Source organism: Rhinoderma darwinii, chromosome 8, assembly GCF_050947455.1.
Source record: "Rhinoderma darwinii isolate aRhiDar2 chromosome 8, aRhiDar2.hap1, whole genome shotgun sequence".
Classification (NCBI taxonomy): Eukaryota; Metazoa; Chordata; class Amphibia; order Anura; family Rhinodermatidae; genus Rhinoderma; species Rhinoderma darwinii.
The window spans coordinates 83,210,894-83,233,435 of NC_134694.1; the positions used below are offsets into that span (position 1 = coordinate 83,210,894).

Here is a 22,542-nt window from a genome sequence, read left to right on the forward strand (position 1 = left end):
CCCGGCACTCACAGTGTAGAGCAAATATTGTACATATTGTGGCAGTGCAGCTGCTGGAGTGGGGTATTGGTGTGTGCCATGTTGTGTGGCATATTCTTAGTGTGCCAGCCATCTTACTCTGGAGAAGGCGATCCCGTGAGCTAACTTACCCCCAAGCTGTCACAATAAATGAAATATTGTAATTTTTGGATTACAGAACTGCTGGGTTAAGGGTAATCTATTAGCCAATCACAATAGAAATAAAAGCTGTCAATAAATAAGCTTCGGCTGGCCTCCATTTCTCCCTCAATATCATCATAAACATGCCAAATTAGGTAAATTTCTATCGTAGGTGCACGGGTAAGCAACTACCGGGCACCTCAATAGCAGCTTAATTGGGGAGAAACCATAGGAATTGCTAAAAATCTGACTAGAAGACCACACCATGATATCTGCCATTGGAGGAAGCTTCGATGGGAAAGATTAGATTGCAAGCCGTCACATTCTTGTTTTCCCCCAACAGCGAATGTCAGTGAGTGGTCCTTATAGACATGGGTTTGTCAGCAGATCTGTCAAAAACAGTGTGATCCTTAGTCAAAACCGTCTATGGCCAACTAAAGGCTGAAAAGTATTATTGTATTTGCGATTCAGCACTGTAAAATATGATGGCGCTATATCAATATTATATTCTGTATTAAAAACTGACCTATAACACTTCCAGGGACAATATTATTTTAGTATGAGGCATTGCCAGCAAGGTAATCATAAGTGGCCAACCCAGAGCACATAATGCGTGCTCATATCAACAAAAAATTCTATTAACGTAAAGTTTTGAAATGTCAGTTTTGCAATGGACAGAATCACTTGTGAGGCAACTTCATTACTGGCTTTGCTATCCGTAAATGTCAGTGCTCACTTTCGATAAATGAAGATGAGAATTAGAAGCTGCACTGACTTACTAATAGCCCACTGAGGGGCAGTCGAAATGTTGTATACTGTGTCTAGAAACATATCCAGCGCGGTATTCTGAACGTTTTCAAAATTCAGGGGAACAATTAAATTCGTCCACATTATTTCATTACAAATTTATAGTTGTAATATCCGGCATCCTCAACATTTTCATGCATTTAAGGCAAAATTTTACCTTTAGTGAACACAAAATTATAAGCAAATCATGGACATACAGGTCAATAACAATTTGCTTAGAATTTAGACAGAAATCTATGAGTGGTGCCAAATGGTTTTAGGTGCTCTATAGTTTGGAAAATCAGCAGAGGTAGAAGCTTACTTGCTGTGATCTACTGACACTTCTCTATGGTATGTGAAAAATACATTTTGGGTGTATTTCTGACTTAGGGCAGATACACACGAACGTTGCGTTTTTGCGCGCGCAAACAACGCTGCGTTTTGGCGCGCAAAAACCATTTGACAGCTGCGTGTTTCATCCGTGTCTGATGCGCGGCTGCGTGATTTTCGCGCAGCCGCCATCATAGAGATGAGGCTAGTCGACGCCCGTCACTGTCCAAGGTGCTGAAAGAGCTAACTCTTTCAGCACCCTCGACAGTGAATGCCGAACACAATATCGCAAAACCTGTTGAAAAAAAAGAAAAAGTTCGTACTTACCGAGAACTTCCCGGCCGTTGCCTTGGTGACGCGTCCTTGGTGACGCGTCCTTGGTGACGCGCCTCTCGACATCGGGCCCCACCTCCCTGGATGACGCGTCCGTCCATGTGACCGCTGCAGCCTCTGCTTGGCCTGTGATTGGCTGGAGCTGTCACTTGGACTGAATTGTCATCCCGAGAGGTCAGACTGGAGGAAGACGCCGGGAGTTATCGGTAAGTCAGAACTTCGTTTTTTTTTCTACAGGTTCATGTATATTGGGATCGGAAGTCACTGTCCATGGTGCTGAAACAGTTTAACTCTTTCAGCACCATGGACAGTGACTATCTCCTGACGTCGTGTACCAATAATTTTTTTGCCGGGTTCGGCCAAAACGAGTTCGGCCGAACCCGGTGAAGTTCGGTTCGCTTGTCCGGCTTCGCTCATCACAAAGACACTCCGTTTGGATGTTCGGAAACAGAAAAGCACGTGGTGCTTTTCTGTTTACATTCATCCTTTTGACAGCTGGTGCGCTGTTTCAGTCAGTTCGCACGGAAGTGCTTCCGTGCAACCTGCGTGGTTTTCACGCACCCATTGACTTCAATGGGTGCGTGATGCGCGAAATACGCAGAGTTATTGAACCTGTCGCGCTTTTTGCGCAGCAGACAAACGCTGCGCAAAAAGCACGGACTGTCTGTACTGCCCCATAGACTTGTATTGGTCCATGCCTGCCGCGTGAAAACCACGCGGCCCGCACGGACCGAATACACGCTCGTGTGAATCCCCCCTTACAGCTTTAAATCCACTGCTTAGACATTGAATTAAAATATACAATTTTGGCTGCCTGCAACCACCACTTGGTTGACCTTACTGTGTATATTTTTAGCTCCATAGCAAAGCAGTATATAGTAAGCTTTCCCCTAGTGGTGACTGTAAGCGACCAAAATCTTGAGATTTAGCTGTAAATATATGCAGAGGATTTGGGGCTCTTCATCCGAAAATCAAAGCTCTGACACCTATAAAGAGATTGTTAAATGAAACCTCAAAATGACATAGTGTTAAATAATGGACAGTCACTTTAAAGATAACCTGTCACTAGTTTTGGAGCCACTAAACCCCCAGCATGTGTCGTGTCCGTGGCTTCGGGCCGTCAGGTTCACTCTCCCTCTGATGGCCGCAGCCATGGGTCGGCGAGCGCTGGCCCCAGTCTCCCCCTCAGGAGACACCAGCGCTCGCTTCCACTCTCCTCGGCCGGATCCCGCTCTTAAAGGGGCAACGCGCGAACCGGACTTTAATGAACTATCAGCCCATAAGTGCCCTGGACTAGTAGAGGGGTTCAGCCCCTTGCTTTGATGCCTGAGCGTTGTTGTCGTACCCTAAGGTTGTCTGTGTGTTTTCCAGTGTTCCTGATCCTGTATCCCGTGCTATCCTGGTCGAGTGCCGTGCTGAGCCAAAGTCGTGCTGTGCTGTATACCACGCCTGTCCTGCTACTCCACGCCTGACGTCTACCCGCTGCCTAAGTCCCAGCCGAGCCTGCCTTGCTACTGTCCGAGCTGCCACAGGTACCCTATACGAATTATAGACTTTAACCTGTGCCCTGTTGGCCAGCTGCCATCCTGCCAAGGTGGTATCGCCCAGTGGGTCCATGAACCCTACGTGACAGCATGCTGTTTTGCAGCTGGGGTTTAGTCTTCAAAGACGTCTGTTTCGGGAAGAGTCAGTAAAGTAAATTACAACTCACCTAGAAGGGTCTGGGTAAGGAATCCGGCAGCATGCACTGTCCTCTGCTTCATGTTCACAATGCGCATGTGCATGATGCAGCTCCCAGGATCATCTCAGCAAACTGTAAGGTACTTTAGTAACTTTTTCTGAAACTGAAATTTTTGATGTGGGCAGGTTTGAAACGCTAAACTCCAGCTGCATATCAGCATGTTGGTGGTTTAGGGGCCCCAATCCTATTAACTGGTTCCCTTTAAGGCTCTGTTCACAGCACATTTTTGCTATATGTTTTGGGGTATTTTTTTTGATCCACAAAGCCTGATTTTGTCAACTGTATGCAGGAAAACTGTTTAGAACAGAAAATGGTTACAGAATACAGTTAATTATGGGGGGTTGAGTTAAACCAATAGACCCTTGAAAATTAAGAAAAATTGGTTTCTCACACTATAGTAATATCACTATTAGAAAAAAAACAACTCCCCTTAGATATTAAATATTATCATTGCCATTAACAGGTTCAGACAAATTCCTATACGTCATAGAATATGTTACTCACCGCAATCAGCTGGTAGGAGTTGTTCATCATGGCTATCAGCATATTGAGTAACACAACCAAGGATATCACGTTGTATGTTCCAAACATAGTGGCACCAACAAATTCTGTGAACTCGTGACGTGCTTTCACATTGGTGACATACAAGTTCAGGAGACCAAACACTGACCAGAACAAGGATTGAAGGGTCTCAAAAAGGCTGTAATATAGGAAAACAAGATGATATTTAGAATTATTGTAAGGTCTTTGTGAGGAACATCTAATGAAGTGGATATAAAGTACAAAATAAAACAATTTTTATTTGCACAAATGGATGACGAAAGAGAATGATGTTTTTGTACTATAAAAATAATGTTGAAAAAATATTTTGCCCTAGAATGTTCATTTTTGAAGAACATAGGCTATTTATATCTGAATTTCATGCCCACTCCTGCCACATCTAGTCTTTTTAGAGGTTTAAACAGATGACAATGGTCAGACACCATCTCCGGCCACAGTCATTTTTGGTAAGGTTCAGTTAAACAGCATTTTTTCAGATGAAATTAATGGTAACGAGGATTAACTTGTTTATGGAAATAATTTTGCTTGAAATCCAGGGGGACTGAGGTGTACAAATTAATTATAATATAGTTCTAAAAAAGAAAAAAGGGTCAGAAGTGTAGGAGCACTCATCTGCTTAATATAAATTGCAAGATCTAACAAGTACAATGAAGGAGATTTATTAATACTGTCTTAAAGTTAGACCGTATAAAATTAGACCAGACAGGTAGAAACTGCGCCTAATTAATCACAGTGGCGCGCTGTATGAGAAATTTGGCGCATCTTGCTTGACATGTTAGACACTTTTCTCTTCATTCCGCTATCTCTTGACTGGCCTACTGTACATCAATATATTGGGCCAAAAAAATGGCACACACCTTTGATAAATCTGCCGCATTTTACAACTCCTCTTAAACTGACTGCAAAAAGTGACCCACCGAAAATGTTATGTCCCATCAGTGAAGATCACATAATATTGCAGCAAGAGTCATCTCCCTGCAGCCATTGTACCAGGGTCTGGTTTTATGCTGTAGCCCCCAAGCCCACATATATAATGCAATGTCTGCAATTCAATGGGATGTCGCCCTTGTGCACTATGCATTGCTAAGACAAAGGATAGTTGTCGGTTTTCCAAATAAGCAACATATATAGTATGTGCAGTTACCTTTCCCTTCTGACTTTTAAGGCGGATTCACACGAGCGAGATTTGCGTCCGTCCAGGGTGCGTTGTTTTCGCGCCACGCCCAGCCCAATAGAAGTCAATGGGGCAGTACAGACAGTCTGTGGTTTTTGCGCAGCGTTTGTTCGCTGCGTAAAAAGCGCGACAAGTTCAATATCTTTGCGTATTTCGCGCATCACGTACCCATTGAAGTCAATGGGTGCGTGAAAATCACGCATGTCATACGGAGGCACCTGCGTGGAACGCGCGTTTTTCACGCAGGACACGTTGTCTCTATGCTAATGAGTTTGACCTAACTAGTCCAAACCAGCAGAAAAGCAGGAAGTAGCTTAGAGACCAGGTTTTAAAAGAGGCCAAACCGTTTACTACAGCACCACAATCAGCTTGCAGCCATGCCACGCCACATGGATGTGGCTAAGCTGATCGCTTTAGTTCAGGAGCGTCCGGAGGTATGGAACACCCGTGCGGAGTCATACCATGACCGCACACTCAAGCAGGGGTGTTGCATTGTTGGCCTTTTTGTAGGCTGGCGAAAACAGAACACCTGCTTGCGTTTTTTACACGCGCAGGAAAAACGCATGTCGTACGCGCGTAATACACGCACACACGGCCCAAATACGCATGTCACACGCTGCTGACACGCGCGCAAAACGTCACGTTCGTCTGAATCAGGCATTTAAAGATGATATTATCCAAACTTATATTGTATTTACATCTACACAAAACTGCTTCAGTGGCCCAGCCAATAGCCATATACATGCTGTTTTATTCTATTCAAGCCCATGAATAACAGAAATGGTCCAATATGCGATCATTTTTTTACTGATCTAATAGACTTTTAAAGTTGAAAGACATCATCCTACTATCTAATTACTTTAATTTCCATATATACACTGCATACCTGGAATGGACACTGTATATGGGCTTTACATAAAAATATGTGCAACTTTGTAAATAGATTACAGTAATGATTGCTATTGGAAACAGTCAACAACAAGCTTGTCGACAGACACACCCCTAACAGCTTAGCTGAGTTCCCATAATGTGAATGGACAGTTAGTTTCTTCTACAACAGATTTCTGTACATTGCCCATCCTAGAATATATAAATAACGAACAAACTCTGTGTAGTCAAAGAATTCTGGGAGATTTCAGCACTAAAGCCGGCAGAATTGTGCAGCTCTTACAGGCTGTAAGTCAGGACCAATGCAAAATAAGTAATACAAAGTATTTACAAAGTTATTCAACTCATTCATTCCATACGTGAACTGTAGAATAGTGTTGAAATGTGGACTTGTGCTTGCGGTATCATCTAAAATATAACCTTGTGCATGTGTAGCCCAAGTTGTACCTTGGTGGGAGATCTGAAGCTAAAAATGGCGATTCATAATTCAATCAAACCTAAACGGATTTTAAGTATAGGTCATAATTGCATTGGATTGCTGTGATTTACATTACCCGGTCATAAACAAGCTGTCTCGAGGACATATACTACTGAGCAGCAAGTAACTTAGAAAAATTGTGAGCTCAGCATCTTCCTGCTATCACGGGTGAGTGGCCTGCCATTTTCTCTTAGTTGATCTGGAGCTGCCTTGCTAGAGGTTGATATTTTGTGTTGTGTCTGCTCACTTTGCTAGGCACAGTTTGTGATGGTGCATATTTGGAAATACAGTTCACTTGTCAGCACGGACGTCTTCTCCTTGGAAACGGCAAGCTAAAGTGAAAAGGTCGGCGGGGACATCCTGCGTCATGTTATTTCATAGACATTTAAAGGAGAGAACATCGTTTGGCAGGATTCTACATATGTCTGTACAAGTTGAATGAGCGCCACTTAACCCCTCTTCTATTCATAGAGTAAAAGACAAGTTTATGTTAACAATCATTACTCAAGTGAAGGGATCTATACAAAGTCAAAGTATCAGAAACACAACGACTTATAATTCAAGGAAGTTTTAGAATTTAAGGGCAAATTCTTTTTATTTGTGATTGGAAGTAAAAAACAATAGTGATGTCAAAGTGGACAACATACATATTTGTGTTATTTAAAGTGAACGTCCACCTCTTAACATCATGTCATTGTTACATAGGTCCGAATTCTGTGCTGCTTATTTCCTTAATATATTTTTATAGTGGTTGGAGCTCCATTTTTTTTTCTGTTACGGTGCTCCAAAATCCCCTGCATGTCCATAGACTTAAATATTGAAATTCATCTACTACTAGGGGGAGCTTAGATACTGTTATTATAAAGTTCCATGCATTAACAGTATGCACTAAACTCTTAAGCTCCCTCTAGTGGTGATTAATCAGCAGAGAATTTTGAACCTATTTTACATAATAAAAAATATGTTCAAGTGTGGACATTCACTTTTAAGCATCTGCTAGCATGTCATTGAGACTTGTCAGTAGATAGTATAGGTAGAAGTCTGTGAGCTGGAACCCCAGCCATATTCTAGAATGAAGGAGCCGTGGCTTGCTACCAAGTCCTATACTCCGGCTTAAAGAGGCTCTGTCACCAGATTCTCAAATCCCTATCTCCTATTGCATGTGATCGGCGCTGCAATGTAGATAACAGTAATGTTTTTTTTTTTTTTTTAAAACGTTCATTTTTGGCCAAGTTATGAGCAATTTTATATATATGCAAATGAGCTTTGAAATGGACAACTGGGCGTGTTTTTTTTCGTATGTCCAACTGGGCGTGTATTGTGTTTTTAACTGGGCGTGTTTACTTGTTTTACTAACTGGGCGTTGTGAATAGAAGTGTATGATGCTGACGAATCAGTGACCAATCAGCATCATGCACTCCTCTCCATTCATTTACACAGTAGCTTAACGTTCTTACTAGAACGATGTGCAGCCACATACACAAGTGTCCTTATAATGAATACCCATGAACTCCAGCCTGGACGTCATGTGTATTCAGAATCCTGACACTTCTGAATCTTTTCTGTGAGATTCCAGCAAGCCACGCGTAATCTCGCGAGATTACGAGGTAAACGAGATTTGGTTTCCCTTGCTGGGACAGAGCCTCTTTAACTTAGAGATTTCTATACCTCCCAATAATGCTAGAAGCACTCACATAGAAATCAATGGGACTGTATGTACACCGATGCTATCTTCTAACGTGTTTCTGTGACATGTCAGAAGATGATAAAGGGTGCACATAAGCTTTAAAGTGAATCTCCACCTTTTAGCTCCATATCATTTTTAGGTCCAACATCCTGTGCTGATTATTTTTTTCTTACAGTGAATAGAGCTCTCTTTTTCTAATACAAACTTCAAACTCCCTGTATAGACATAACGTTAAATTCTATAATTCTCGCTTTCTGCACTCACCACTAGGGGAAGCTTAACATCTTACTGCACACTATTTGAATATTGAGTTCAATGCACACAAACAGTATACAAAATGCTCCTGAGCTCACCCTAGTAGTGACTACAGGAAGCCACAAATGTATCCTTAAAGGGAACCTGTCCGCTCTCCTTTCTTGTCTGTCTATGTAAATACTTGTATTCCACATAAAATAACAATTTTGGAAAATATTTTCTTAGAACTCTGCGTTGTGCCATTTCTCTGTTCTTCCTACTAGAAATGTATGTATAAAATTGACAACTGGGTGTTACCATTCTCTGACACTACGTAGGGACACACTCCCTACTGGTAACACCCAGTTGTTAATTTATTCATAGATTCAAGGAGGAATAACAGAGGAACGGCACAACACACATTTCTAAGAACAAGATGCTCCTAAAATTTTATTTTATAGGGGGAATACAAGCATTTACTAAAACAGACATGTCAGGAGAGCTGACAGGTCATCTTTAACTAAGTTTATTTAAGGGATTTGGATCAATGTATCAGAAAAATAGAGAGCTGACCACTATAAAAATATATCTAAAAATAAAACCCTATTTGGAGTAAAATAACAAAATGTTGTTGAAAGGGGTATTCCCATCTAAAACATTTCTGACATATTCATGGGATATGCCATAAATGTCTGATAGATGCAGGTCCCAGCTCAAATCACGTTAAGGCATATATAAAAGAAAACCTTAAGGTGAATGTCCACCTTTAAAGGAGTTTTCCCATCTAAGATATTTACAGCATATTCACAAGATATGCTATAAATGCTTTATAGATTGGAGTCCTAGCTCTGGGACCCTCACCAGTGTCGAGAGCAGGGGTCTCCTCACCAGGCCCGATGGAGGTCGGGGACCCCTACTGTTGACATTGGTGCATATCCCTAGAGCGAAGACCTGCATCTTTAAGTCTTTTATGGCATATTCTGTGTATATGCCATAAATATCTGAGATGGGAATAACACTTTAAAATATGAACATTCACTTTAAGGTTTTCATTTTACAAATTGATGCCTTATATCTGATTGAGAATAACCCAGCAATATATATTAAGTAGCTATTCACATTATGAGAGGTCCAAGATTAAGCATTGTAGACTTGTAATATGTTTTATTACTGTGGTAATCTATTGGTTAAAATTGAAGAATTACATTAATGCATAAAGAGCTGGGTATTAAAGCGCGTTTCTCCCTAAAATAGTAAATCACTGGTGAAATCTTTTAACTGTCTTCCTCTGTCAGACTGATAAAGACAAAGGGGCTTGTCGCATGAAGACAACACCTTTTTTTAATGGAACTCCCATCGCAGGGATCGCCAAAGCAGGAGCCGTTGTTACATATTCATTTATATCACCGGAACACAAAATTCATTATATCCATTGTGTCCATTTAAATACTCATGGTGCTTGCTCTGCATTGCGTAGTGTTCGATCATTTTTATGCATAGGAAAGGGCTATAACTGATGATTTACTGATGATACTTTTAGAGTCAATTTATTTGTCATAATTTAAGGCTGGCGTGATGATAACCATATTAACACAAACTATTCAGCAACATCTGGGACCATGTTAGTTTCTTCCCATAGAATCCTATCCTTTCAATATATGAAGGACATTCATGATGAGTATATTCTGCATTATTTTCCTTACTCCTAGATTGCATTTGAGGGTTAGCGTTGGCTTCGTACGCCTAATCACTATGCAATATGCTCAATTTTGAGAGCGGGGGGGATTATATTATTTTTGACTCTTTTCAATACATGATTACGGGATGCCTCCTGTGGAAAATAAGCCTCTGAAAATAAATTCTATGCAGCAGCCATAGATAATGGCTGAGATGTCATTTCTATTAACATTGTAGCAGTTTGTCAGCCAAATGAGGAGGCTATGAGCAGTTTAGATACAATAAATCAGCAACTGTCTATAAAAGCTTTGATAAACTACTTGCCGTCCGCAGTGCTTGAAGGGGTGATGCTACACACTTATGAGACACATGAGATATACGGTGGTGCCTTAGTGGGGAGGGAATATGTAATGCATTGACCTTCACTGCTGATGGAATGATGCTAAAATATTATATTTAATTTGCAAGCAATATTTTCAGTCAAGTAGCATTACATTGTGTCCTTTCAGAGACCAGGTGTGCTATGAAATTCTTTCTATTTTTTTATTATTTGCTACTACGTTGACTTGTATTTACGGCAAAGTTTTATTGATGGGCATAAAAGACATCAAGTTTATTCATACAAGCAGTATCCTTTATTTCCTAAATTAAGGCTCTGTTCACATCACATCAGAACATTTTGTCTAAAGTACATGTCGCCAATAGGGTCCCATAGTTAAAAAAAAAAAAAAAGGTATGCCACGCAGGGTATGTTTTTTAACTTGATACTTCTGTATGGAATAGTGGTAAATCCATAGCTCCCTGACATATGCCAAAAGGACACTCTTTTGGCATACATCTGTTCAATGAGGCCCTATAGATATATTCGGTGTAGGCACCGAGTGCGTTCCCGAAGCCTATGCTGAAAGTAGTGTTCAAATTCGATACGAACATAGCCTAATTGAGTTCTTGAGAACCATGACTTAATGGACCTCATCCTAGGACATGCCATTGATTTTTCCTCACTGCTTTGTGCAAGGATTTACAGATGTGTTCTATAGTAAATGAATAATGAAATGAATAATTTGTATAATTATAATAATGAACTAATTAAAATGACAGTAGGATCATTTACGACCATTCATTGCTGATAATACCATGCTATGATATACTATTCCATGATATATTATTCTATTCTAACTAGTTTTAAGGTATGTTCACATGGGTCGAATTTGCAGTAGAAAACTCTGCAAACAAATCCGACCCAGATAATGCAGGAATTTCCGGTTAAAAGTCTGCACCAAAACCGTGTTTGATTTGGTGCAGATTTCCAACTGGATTTGCAGCTAAAGGGGAGTAATGGGAATAATAATAAAAATATCCAATATTGGTGTTAACATACCAACCATACCCTGATGCGTCCTTGGTTTGTGTTGAGCTGGTTTCCTGTGAGACCGGTCATCCCAATAGCCTGGCATCACTGAGACCAGATGGGGGAGCAGGGAGTCAATGCTATGGGAATGCCAGCGGAAGTGAATATGGGTTTTAGTTTTATTTTTTTTAACTGGAAATAGTGCTTTTTTTTTTTACTAGCGATTCTTGCTGCGGATTCGCAGGTTTTCTGTAACAAAAATGTCAACACTTGGTAGATGTTGCTGATTTTTACTTCCCCATTCATCTCAATGGGGCAAGTTAACAACACACATGCTTCTTGAAAATATGGCGTGAATCTAAGCCGCTCTGAAAGAGAGGCTTAGGGTCACACCCGTTGATGATGGGCGGTAGTTGTCAATTGATTTTAAATTGTGCTCATTTAAATACTCATGGTGCAAGCATATCCGCCACCCAAGATGAACTGACTGATTGCGGGGGGAACGGAGAAGAATTGTGGGGGAATGGGGGCACCTACAGAGATATAATGAACTGTGCTGGAATCAGGGAGAAGCCAGCTATAAAGGTATGAAGCCAGATTAACATTTTTGGGGACATAACAGGTCCTGTTAAAGCTGCTTTTTATGATATGTTGCTTACGACTTGGTTAACTAAAGGATTTACTAACATCTGAGCCTTACAATTTCACCACCTTTTATATGGTAACTTGGCATTGTTAATGTAATACTCTGCATTCATGGACAGTATTTCTTATGTGATATTTAAGGCGATCATATTGTCTGAGATAGAGGAGGAGGCGATGAGCATGGGGATATACAGTTTTGTATGATTTGATTCAATATTTTTAAGGAAAAAAGCTGTTAAAATGCTGCCATGACTCAGAGAAAACCTATGAATTCTGCTTCCCGTCCACACAGAGTGATCGACGGCTCTCCCTCTATGTAAAATTATTTTCTATAAGTTAAAGCAAATCTCTCATGGTGACAGACTTTACTCCGTATATAGGGATCAAACAGACAATTTACTGAATTGATGTAAGGGCTTCGGTATTAAAATGTAGGGAAATGGTCAGGAGATGATACATCTGCATCAGAACCAGTACTGGGTTGCATGTAGGGAGTCTTTCGAATGAACTTTGACTGCTGTGACAGATTTAATACTCTTAATATTAATTTTAATACTTTAATACTTAATATGCACACGGTTAGTTACTCAAGCATATGCTTGAGTTTTCCTAGGTTTTCCCTCAATCCATTTTTTCTTTTAAATAGGTTATTGTATTTTAAAGGGGTTTTCCAGCCTGTAAAAATGTATGGCCTATCCCCAGGATAGGCCATCAATAGCTGATGGGTCGGGGTCCGATTCCCGTGACCCCAGCTGAATAAGCTGTTTTGAATGGGGTGCAGTGCTTGTACGAACGCTACTTCCTCTTCATTTCTACTTGCTCACTGTGCATCGTAGACACACATGTAGCGGCGATTCACAGGTATTGCTATTTCATTTGTATTGGTATTGTTACTTCAATGGGAGAAGGCTGCAATACCTGTGAATCGCCGCTACATGTGTGTCGACGATGCACTGTGAGCAAGTAGAAATAAAGAGGAAGTAGCGTTCGTACAAGCGCTGCACCCCATTCAAAACAGCTTATTCGGCTGGGGTCAAGGGAGTCGGACCCTGACCCATCAACTATTGATGGCTTATCCTGAGGATAGGCCATACATTTTTACTGGCTGGAAAACCCCTTTAAACATTATAGATTATTAGATGAATGCATGACATATAAAAAAAACTCCAAAAATTCAGCATAAGGATCATGTTAAGACCTATTGGACTCTCATGTGCTTTCGCTGTGGCGTTCACTGTCTCACCAGGGAATTTTTCACATTTTTATACATTTGTATATCTTATATATATATATTTTTTATACACAAATTATTATTTACAATTTGTCATATTATATATGGCCGATTTGTATATCACTTTGGTGTTATATATGAAATTTGTGTATTATCCCAGATTTTTTACACTTTTTTACATTTAATTATCATTTCACATGGGAGGGCTTTTTATGTACCATATATATGTATATATATATATATATATTTTTCTTCTGTATTTATTATTATTTTTATTTATTATGATTTATGGGTTCTAGTTATTTAAATACGCATGTATAAGTTATCTCTTAGCCCAATTGTATGGGATATTTGGGGTATGTACATATAGCGTTACCAATTGTGTGTATACTCATCGAAATATATATATATACACATTTTTGGTAACATATCTATATGCATCGCAATTGGTGAAGTATACTGAAAATGGCATCGTATGGGTCGGTATTTGTACAACATCAATAATCTAAAAATGTAAATATCTTGGAATTAATGCTTTATCCACAATCCCCCTTTTTTTATTAAGGAATTTTCTATATATGAATTATGTCCGCGATGTGCGCGCGTGCGCTCTCTTGCACTTACCGTCCTCTGACCAGAAGCTGTCTGGTTTATGACGAGCATCTCTATTATGCTTGGCGTTCGGAGGTGCTCGTCATGACGCTGATGGGATGACGTCGGTGGGTGTGAGCGGTGCGCGGCGCGCCATTGGCTACAGGGGTTCTCCGATTGGGTATTTAAAACGAAGCTGTCAGAGTAGCTATTACATCTCCTGACGAAGGTTGCGAAACGCGCGTCGAGGTGCTCGGTGTCCAGGTGCCCTATAATACACTCAATATGTCCTCCTCAGGTATACTTAATTGCTAATATTGGTTATTTCGTTGCATTTCTGTGCCATTTGTAGTGCTATTTCTCTTGTACTGCTTTTAGCAGGATTACCAGCAGGGACATGCTGTTTATATAAATTTATTGCACTGTGATTTCAAATGCCATGTTGATTGTGCTCCACGAGAATATATATGGTATTCACTTCACCTGAGGTGTATTGCATTTCATGAGGAGTCATTACATTCATGATTTATTACATCATATTTGAGGTCATCTGGCTTTCTTTTACATTTTTACATGTCTATAGTATATACTTGGGAGGGGGGTTATTTTTGTATTGATATATAATAAAATTGTAAAGTATTAAAATAAAAATTAAATTGTATTTTGACAAAATTATTGCATGATATCAAGATCTCTTTTTTGGTTTAATATATGTGAATACTATGGTATCTTGTGTATAATAAATTGGCAAGAAATATATTTATATAGGTTATAATATTATATCATGTTAAGACCTGGGCTAAGTTTCTATATACGATTGTACTGGGGGTATACAATTTAGGGGCAACTTAAGTATGGGGATTTATCCTGAACACTGTATCTTTCTTATAAAAATTTTTACATCAAAGGTTTTTTTTTTGTTTTATGCAAATAAAAAGCTTTAAAGGCTGCAGGAAAGTATAGCTCAGCCCCATTCACTTGGATGTGGGTGACCGGGAAAACCACTGTGCCGAAAAAAAACTATGAAGTCTAGCATTGCTGTGCCAGTGCTGCGACCACTTCTTTCTCAGTATTGATGGGGTACCAGCAGTTGGACCCCCACCGATCAGAAAGTGTTGGCATATACCAGGGATATGCCATCTCTCTTTGTAATGGGAATATTCCTTTAATCGTTCTATAATAAAAAGTTCTGCAACTTTCTAATATTCTTTGTGTTTCAATTCCTCACATTTTTCAAAATCTGTTTGCTGTCAGTAAATAAAAACATTCTTGCTTAAATCAAAGGCTGAAAACATACTGCTGCAAGCTGTTAGTAGATGCCATTGAATATAGTGTAAGCTAGGACTGGGCAATTATTTTGAAAAAAAAGAACTAAACCTAAATTCTGCGCAATTAACCGACTTCATCCTGCGCATTTTGGTTTCCCCCGTTTCAACAGTATCCGTGTCCTTAGGATGCAGATATAGTTGAAACTAATGGTAGAGCAGGGAGCTGTAAGGTCCCTGCACTACCATTCACTATGTATCAGCGGACACAGACAGGCGCGAGGCAGTGATTCCATCACGTCTGTTTGCGCCGAGCCACACAGACTGGGGGAGCAGATGGATCCCCTCCGCTCAGCGTTGGAACGGTGTTAGGTGAGTATGTATATTATTAGGCACTATTGGGGCTGTGTGGGGCCAGCTGTAGAGGCATTATACTGTGTGGGGGCCGCTGTGGGGCATTATACAGCGTGGGGGCAGCTATGGGGGACTTTATACTGTGAGGAGGGCAGCTATGGTGGCAGTTATGGTGGTATTATAGAGTGGGGGCAGCTATAGGGGTATTATACTGTGTGGGCGCAGTTATGGGGGGCATTATTCTGTGTGGATGGCAGCTATGGGGGACTTTATACTGTGTAGATTTGTGCACTGTGCTGTTGATTAGAGATGAGCGAATCGGTTCTACACTAATTGAATTTGGCCTGAATTTCCCAAAAGTTACAAATTGATCGAATCTAGAAACTTTTGGGGTTCGCAATGCACAAATCACATCAAGATGCCGGCTGCTGGCAAGCGCCAGCCTCCATATTACAAATTAGAGAAAGGATCACATGACCTTGGGCAAACTTTCCCATAATGCCTTGCAGTTATTCCTCCCTCAACCCATATATGTGGTGTCTGGGGAGAAAAAAAACTTACACAGCGCCTCATGGTGCAAGATAAACCTGATAGGTAAGTTAATTCCTAGTGATGGTAAATTATAGCACTCACCTAAAGATGTTTGTACTGGCAGGTACAACTTAGGGATATAGGCAGTAGTAAAATAAGGTTGCAGCTTTCAATATCCAGATGTCTGCATCAATTATATTGTGCCGCGAGAAATAGCCAATTAAAAAGGTATATATTTTTGGAAAAAATATATAAAAAATGGATACTCAAAGGAAGGATCGGCAGAGTAATAATAATGGGTGGATTTACTTTGCAAAGAAGGGCAACGCGTTTCAACACAGAACTTCATCGCTTATCTTTGGCCTGATGAAGACGCAGGTTCTGTGTTGAAACGCGTTGCCCTTCTTTGCAAAATAAATCCAGCCATTATTATTACTATGCCGATCCTTCCTTTGAGTAGCTCTTTCTTATATCCATTTTTAATATATTTTTTCCAAAAATATATACCTTTTTAAATGGCTATTTCTCGCGGCACAATATAATTGATGCAGACATCTGGATATTGAAAGCTGCAACCTTATTTTACTACTGCCTATATCCCTAAGTTGTACCTGCCAGTACAAACATCTTTAGATGAGTGCTATAACTTACCATCACTAAGAATTAACTTACCTATCAGGTTTATCTTGCACCATGAGGCGCTGTGTATGTTTTTTTCTCCCCAGACACCACATATATGGGTTGAGGGAGGGATAACTGCAAGGCATTATGGGAAAGTTTGTCCAAGGTCATGTGATCCTTTCTCTAATTTGTAATATGGAGGCTGGCGCTTGCCAGCAGCCGGCATCTTGATGTGATTTGTGCATTGCGAACCCCAAAAGTTTCTAGATTCTATCAATTTGTAACTTTTGGGAAATTCAGGCCAAATTCAATTAGTGTAGAACCGATTCGCTCATCTCTAATCAACAGCACAGTGCACAAATCTTTCTCATGTGACCATATGTGTCTCTATTGTGTCAATATAATTTGGAATTTTTATGGTTCTACTGTTTAATGGTGTTGTCTGACGCCAGGAAATTTTCTTAATTGTTTATCAAATGTAAAATGTAGACACTTAATATACTTTCATTTTCAAAACTGAACAGTTGTCCAGATTTCTGTGCCCTGTCGTGGTCCCGGAAGTGGAGCTCCACCACTCAGCTTTGACATGCCATCACAGTAGCTTCCTATCAGTCTCTGTATGTCGGTGACGTAATGAAGGGGCTGGCTGCCTGGCTCAGTTTGTTAGATATGCCAGCCCGTTTTCTGTCACGGCTGGAAGACACTAGCCTCCTGTAATAATGACGGCTCACACTGAAGAAGTATAGCTCCTTGCTAATGGTCAAGGGGGGGAAGGGAGATAACCGGTAATAAGGAGAGCAGGAGGAGGTGGGACACTTGCAGATAAGACGGAGGGCTACTGTTTTCACGCCATCACAGAGAAGGGGCTGGCTGCCTAGCTCAGTTCATTAGGTAAGCCAAGCCCATCACGACACGGACGCACAGAGAAGGAGGGCTACCTGCATCCTGAGGCTGTGTCGACACGTCACAGCTAAGGGGAAAAGCTCCACTTCCAGGACCACTACAGGGCATAGAAATCGGGACAACTGTGTCGTTTTTAAAATGAAAGTATATTAAGTGTCTGAATTTGACAAATGCTGTACAAGTAGGTAGATTTTCTGGCATTAGACAACCCCTTTAGGCACTTTTTATTGTTATTCTAGCACTATATCAGAGATTGCACATGCGTGTGCGATCCCAACATAGAAACATCACTCTTTTCACGAAGACTGTATTTAAAGACCAGTTACCTCTACCATCTTTATAAGGAAGACAGAGATAAACAGGTTAAGGATGGGCCGCTACTCATGGGCCAGTGCTGTGTTCTTGCCCCCCAGGCTAAAATTTGCCAGCCAGCCCCTGGATAGCAAACAAAGGTATTGAAACGCAGTATATTAGAACATTGTAAAACTTTTAATTTCATATTGATTAAACTTTATTTATAAAAAATGTTAAATCTCTTTGAAACATCTCTATAGATATTCACAAACTATAGTACCAACCATGGAAACTGTTATACTTTAGATAAACTTGTGTCTTCTGAACTACTATGCAGCATCTATGATTAGGGGCTATTTGTCCTTGTTTCACGGTGACCTTTTTTCTTTAATTCTGCATTAATTCTTTTACAAGACCGGTATGTTAGCGCAAAATGTCCCTAATGCAGAGAAGTAATGATTAATAACTCGTTTCCTAAAGCTACAACACCAGCTCACTTCCAGTTGTTGCCAGCATAAATCAAAGGAATGACAGATTGAAGTGTAAGAATTATTACTAGCTGATATGATGATAGAAACATATTGGGAAGAAACAAAAGTGGAGGACATGACTGGTCTTACGTGGAGAAGGCGTTGTTCTGTTTTTCACAGCGTATTCCTTTGCAGTTGTTAGGTTCCTCAGAGGCACTGGTCTCATAATAAAAGTAGAGTTGGTTTAGTCCATTGGCAAAAGCCAAAAGCACCAAGCAGTAGATAAAGAGGAATTTGAGAATGTCCAGCAGCATCCGTCCCAGTGAAATCTGTAGAGGGCCAAGATGAGAGTTTGCTGTGAACAGTGAGATGAGGCGCAGGGAGCTCAGGATATTGGATATTGCAAAGAGTGCTTCGGCAATTAACGTCGGGTGCCACATATCCCATTCCTCTCTTGGCCGTGAGCCGTTGTACTGAGGGAATAAATACAAGAATAAACTGTAAATTATCCAGACTGAGTCACACAGAAACTGTCCTATGGCTTGTGCCAAATGGTGAATTTAATCAATGGTAGCATTGCCCTTGTACCTCAGGAAATGTCATCTTTTACTTGCACTGAAGGGCTTGAATTTGACTTATGACAGCATACGCACTTTACAAGGCCAGAACAACAAGTAGATTAAAAGTTTAGTAACAGATATTACATTTTTAATACAAGAACAGAATCTTGGAAGGTAACACATAATCTGATACTGGAGGAGATAGGGTGGAAATGTTGACCGTTATCACTGACTGTTAATACAGTGTTGGCCTCATTCACACAAGAATATGTGTTAGTATCCGTATTAGTTCCGTATGAGGAAGGTCCTGAACATGGATTTAATGTTAGTCAGTGCAACGATTCATACAGAAGTAGTTTTTATTTCTGTATTTTAAATACGAAAAATTCTTTAAATTGGCATATTATGCACCCAATAAAAGTTAATGGAGGCTGAAAAGATACACATTTAGGCTATGTTCACACGGGGTATTTTGCAGGAGGAATATCTGCCTCAAAATTCCGTTTGGAAGTTTGAGGCAGATATTCCTCTCCCTGCACGCCGATTTTCGCGGCGATTTTCAAGCCGTTTTTCGCCTGCGGCCATTGAGCGCCGCGGGCATAAAACAGCGCGAAATACGCTTTCTCTGCCTCCCATTGAAGTCAATGGGAGGTCAGAGGCGGAAGCGCCCGAAGATAGGGCATGTCGCTTCTTTTTCCCGCGAGGCAGTTTTACTGCTCGCGGGAAAAAGACGCCGACGGCTCCCATTGAAATCAATGGGAGGCACTTTCGGGCCGTTTTTGCCGAGTTTTGCGACGCGGTTTCCGCGTCAAAAAACTCGGCAAAATACTCCGTGTGAACATAGCCTTAGTTTCATATCTACATCTATATTTGATCATTATTTGTGGCTGAAAAATGCAGGAAAACATGGCGCTTAAAAATGTACACAATACAGACAAAATAATTAGTAATCTGTGTTTCTCTCTGTATTTAGATATGCATGAGACTTAGGACAAGTAATATGCAGTATATCATACCAGAGTTTATAGGGTTTATTCACTTTTGCAACCGTAAAGAAATTAAGCAACTTTGCAAATAGTCTTGATTAAAAATCTGCTATCATTTGGTGATCACAGCTCCTATGCAGACCTATGTGTCCCCACTATTTGGCTGGATTCACATGAGCATGTTCAGTCCGTAAAGTACGGAACGTATTTCGGCTGCATTTCCCAGACCGAACACAGTGCAGGGAGCCTGGCTCCTAGCATCATAGCTATGTATGACGCTAGGAGTCCCTGCCTCGCTGCGGGACAACTGTCCCGTACTGTAATCATGTTTTCAGTACGGGACAGTAGTTCCACGGAGAGGCCGGCAGTGTGTTTGGTCCTGGAAATGTGACCGAAATACGTCCGGTACTTTACGGACCGAACATGCTCGTGTGAATCCAGCCTTACAGGCTACAAAACTGTGTAATCTGATCCCACAGTCATGCTCCTGTCATCTGAATCCTGCTTCTTGCTAACCTACCGACAGTAGGATAGTAGACAGACAGTGACGCTTGACTCCAGGATCAGACTACACAGGGTTTGTTTGTAGTCTGTAATCAATGGATGGATTGGAGCGGAATACACAAAACGGTAGTAGATTTGTAATCAGGACTATTTTCAAAGTGCTTCATTTTTTAGTTTAAACGCATTGCTAAGTAAAAATCCTTCCATGGCATGTTTTTTTCTTTTTTTACCATACATTACCTTACAATTCTTACCTTCACGTAAGCAACAATTTTAAGGGAAATAGTTGCAAGGTAGAGGGAGTTCATTGCAAAATCCATGAGGTTCCACCAGTCATGTACGTATTCATTGAATCCCCCATCCCACATCTCTTTTATTTCCCCCCAAATAAAACCTGTCAATAAGAAAGTAAATAGTCAGATACAAATTCTGCATACAGTTGGTAACTTTTAAATCTGGAATTAAGACCTAAAAACATAACAATTATCTAGTAATATAAATCTTTAAAGGGGTTGTCTCATTAAGACAATGGCATTCCATATGCCCTATTAGGGTGCCCGAACGTGATGGGGCGTAGCCGCGGTAATTGCCATGTGCTTCGCTTGTATTTGCCGCATAGTTCTTGGACATGCGGTAATTACCACAGCTCGGCCCCATAGTGTACGGGCACCCTAAAGCAAACGCTATTAAAGGAAAAAGAAGCCTTTGCTCTAAAGGAATAGGAGTGACCGTCGAGAACTTTGACATGGGTTACATAATGTCACTTGCAATATCAACTGATCAGTTGGGTCTACATCAGCTGGACCTACATCAATCATTTGATCAACAGAGTGGCTTTAATTGAGGAGAGGTTGTCTAGACAATCCCTTAAGTCAGACAACCACTACATTACAGAACTTATAGGTGTAGTCATCCATAATATTGAATGCCGGAATACTAAATTATGCAGCGATAAGTGAGTCAATGAATAATAAAGCATCTTGGTTATTCAGAAGCCTGGAAAGTCCATATCCTATAAAAACCATATTGGCGGTCATATTGGCTGTGCCATAGATTTCTAATTTCTTACTACAAAGTGACAGAAAATGACAAGTGAATGGATTTTATTTAAACTTGACTTTGTGGAAGTGGAAATATTCTTTAAATAACAGCTGAAATGCCTGTAGGGACGTCTGTACGGTACAGATCCTATCCACAAGCATACATGACCCTACAACCATAGTTCTTTTTACATGCTATATACAGTACAATAATGCTTTCATAGTTCAGTCGAGTACCATGAGCAATGCCCGCAGTAATTATATCCATTGACATTTTCGTTGCACCCGTTCCCTCTCCAGTCCTCTACCCGCCCTTTCACTCACACTTAACACAAGTATTCATGGTGTAAGCAAATCATCACCCAACACAATGTAGAACATTAGCAAGGATTCTGAATATTTTATACTAACCTCATGTCCTTAAAGGGACAATATACTTTATTTAAAACATTTAATGAAAAAATTTATTTGTATGTTTTATAAATTCAACTAAAAAAAGTACTATATAGTATTTTTTGCATTTGTTGAAGCTAGACAGTCATAACTCACTTATTGAAAATGGATAGTAAGCCAAACCGAGTGCAGTGAAAATAGTACATATTTGTCAGGTTAAAAGGCTAGAAGCTTATTTAAAGGGAATCTGTCACCAGGGTTATGCTGCCCAATCTGAGGGCCCCATGAAGTAGTGGCAGAGACCCTGACTCCAGTGCTGGGTCACTTACTGGGTTTCTTACTGAGAGGTTCCTCAGTATCTGATCAAGTCACAGCGAAACCCATTGACCTGATGAAAGGGGAGAGTGCGTTTAGATCATGTCCTGGTCACGAACCGCGGCGATCAAAAATGTAAGTATATGGGATCTGAAGTTCCCCTGATCTCGGCAGAAGTCAGGAGGTTGCTCTAAGAACCCGAAACTTATCAACGGCTCTTTGTTGGAGCATGAACACTTACGAAAGCGCTCGTTGGCCCTTCTATAGCGATGCCAAAAGAAGTCCCTGTAGACTCAAAAGACAGTGGGGGGGGGGGTCCTTAAGATGTCCCTTAACCATTAAACAAAACACCCCTAAGTTGGAGAAATGTTTGATTTAATTTTTGGTAATATCTTTACATTTGAATTAAAATAACAAAGGTTTTTGTATTATGACTTTGA

At 40.5% G+C, this 22,542-nt stretch overlaps 1 protein-coding gene across 1 annotated transcript in view; it reads right to left on the reverse strand.

The window, feature by feature from the left end:
• The window catches only part of TRPC5 (transient receptor potential cation channel subfamily C member 5), a 311,378-nt gene that overhangs the window by 24,979 nt on the left and 263,857 nt on the right, over window positions 1-22,542 (reverse strand). The window contains exons 5-7 of the mRNA XM_075835838.1: window positions 20,609-20,748; window positions 18,455-18,777; window positions 3,854-4,049 (exon numbers count right to left, since the gene is read on the reverse strand). Of these exons, the coding sequence (XP_075691953.1) occupies window positions 3,854-4,049; window positions 18,455-18,777; window positions 20,609-20,748 (659 nt within the window). The remainder of the gene's footprint in view (window positions 1-3,853; window positions 4,050-18,454; window positions 18,778-20,608; window positions 20,749-22,542) is intronic.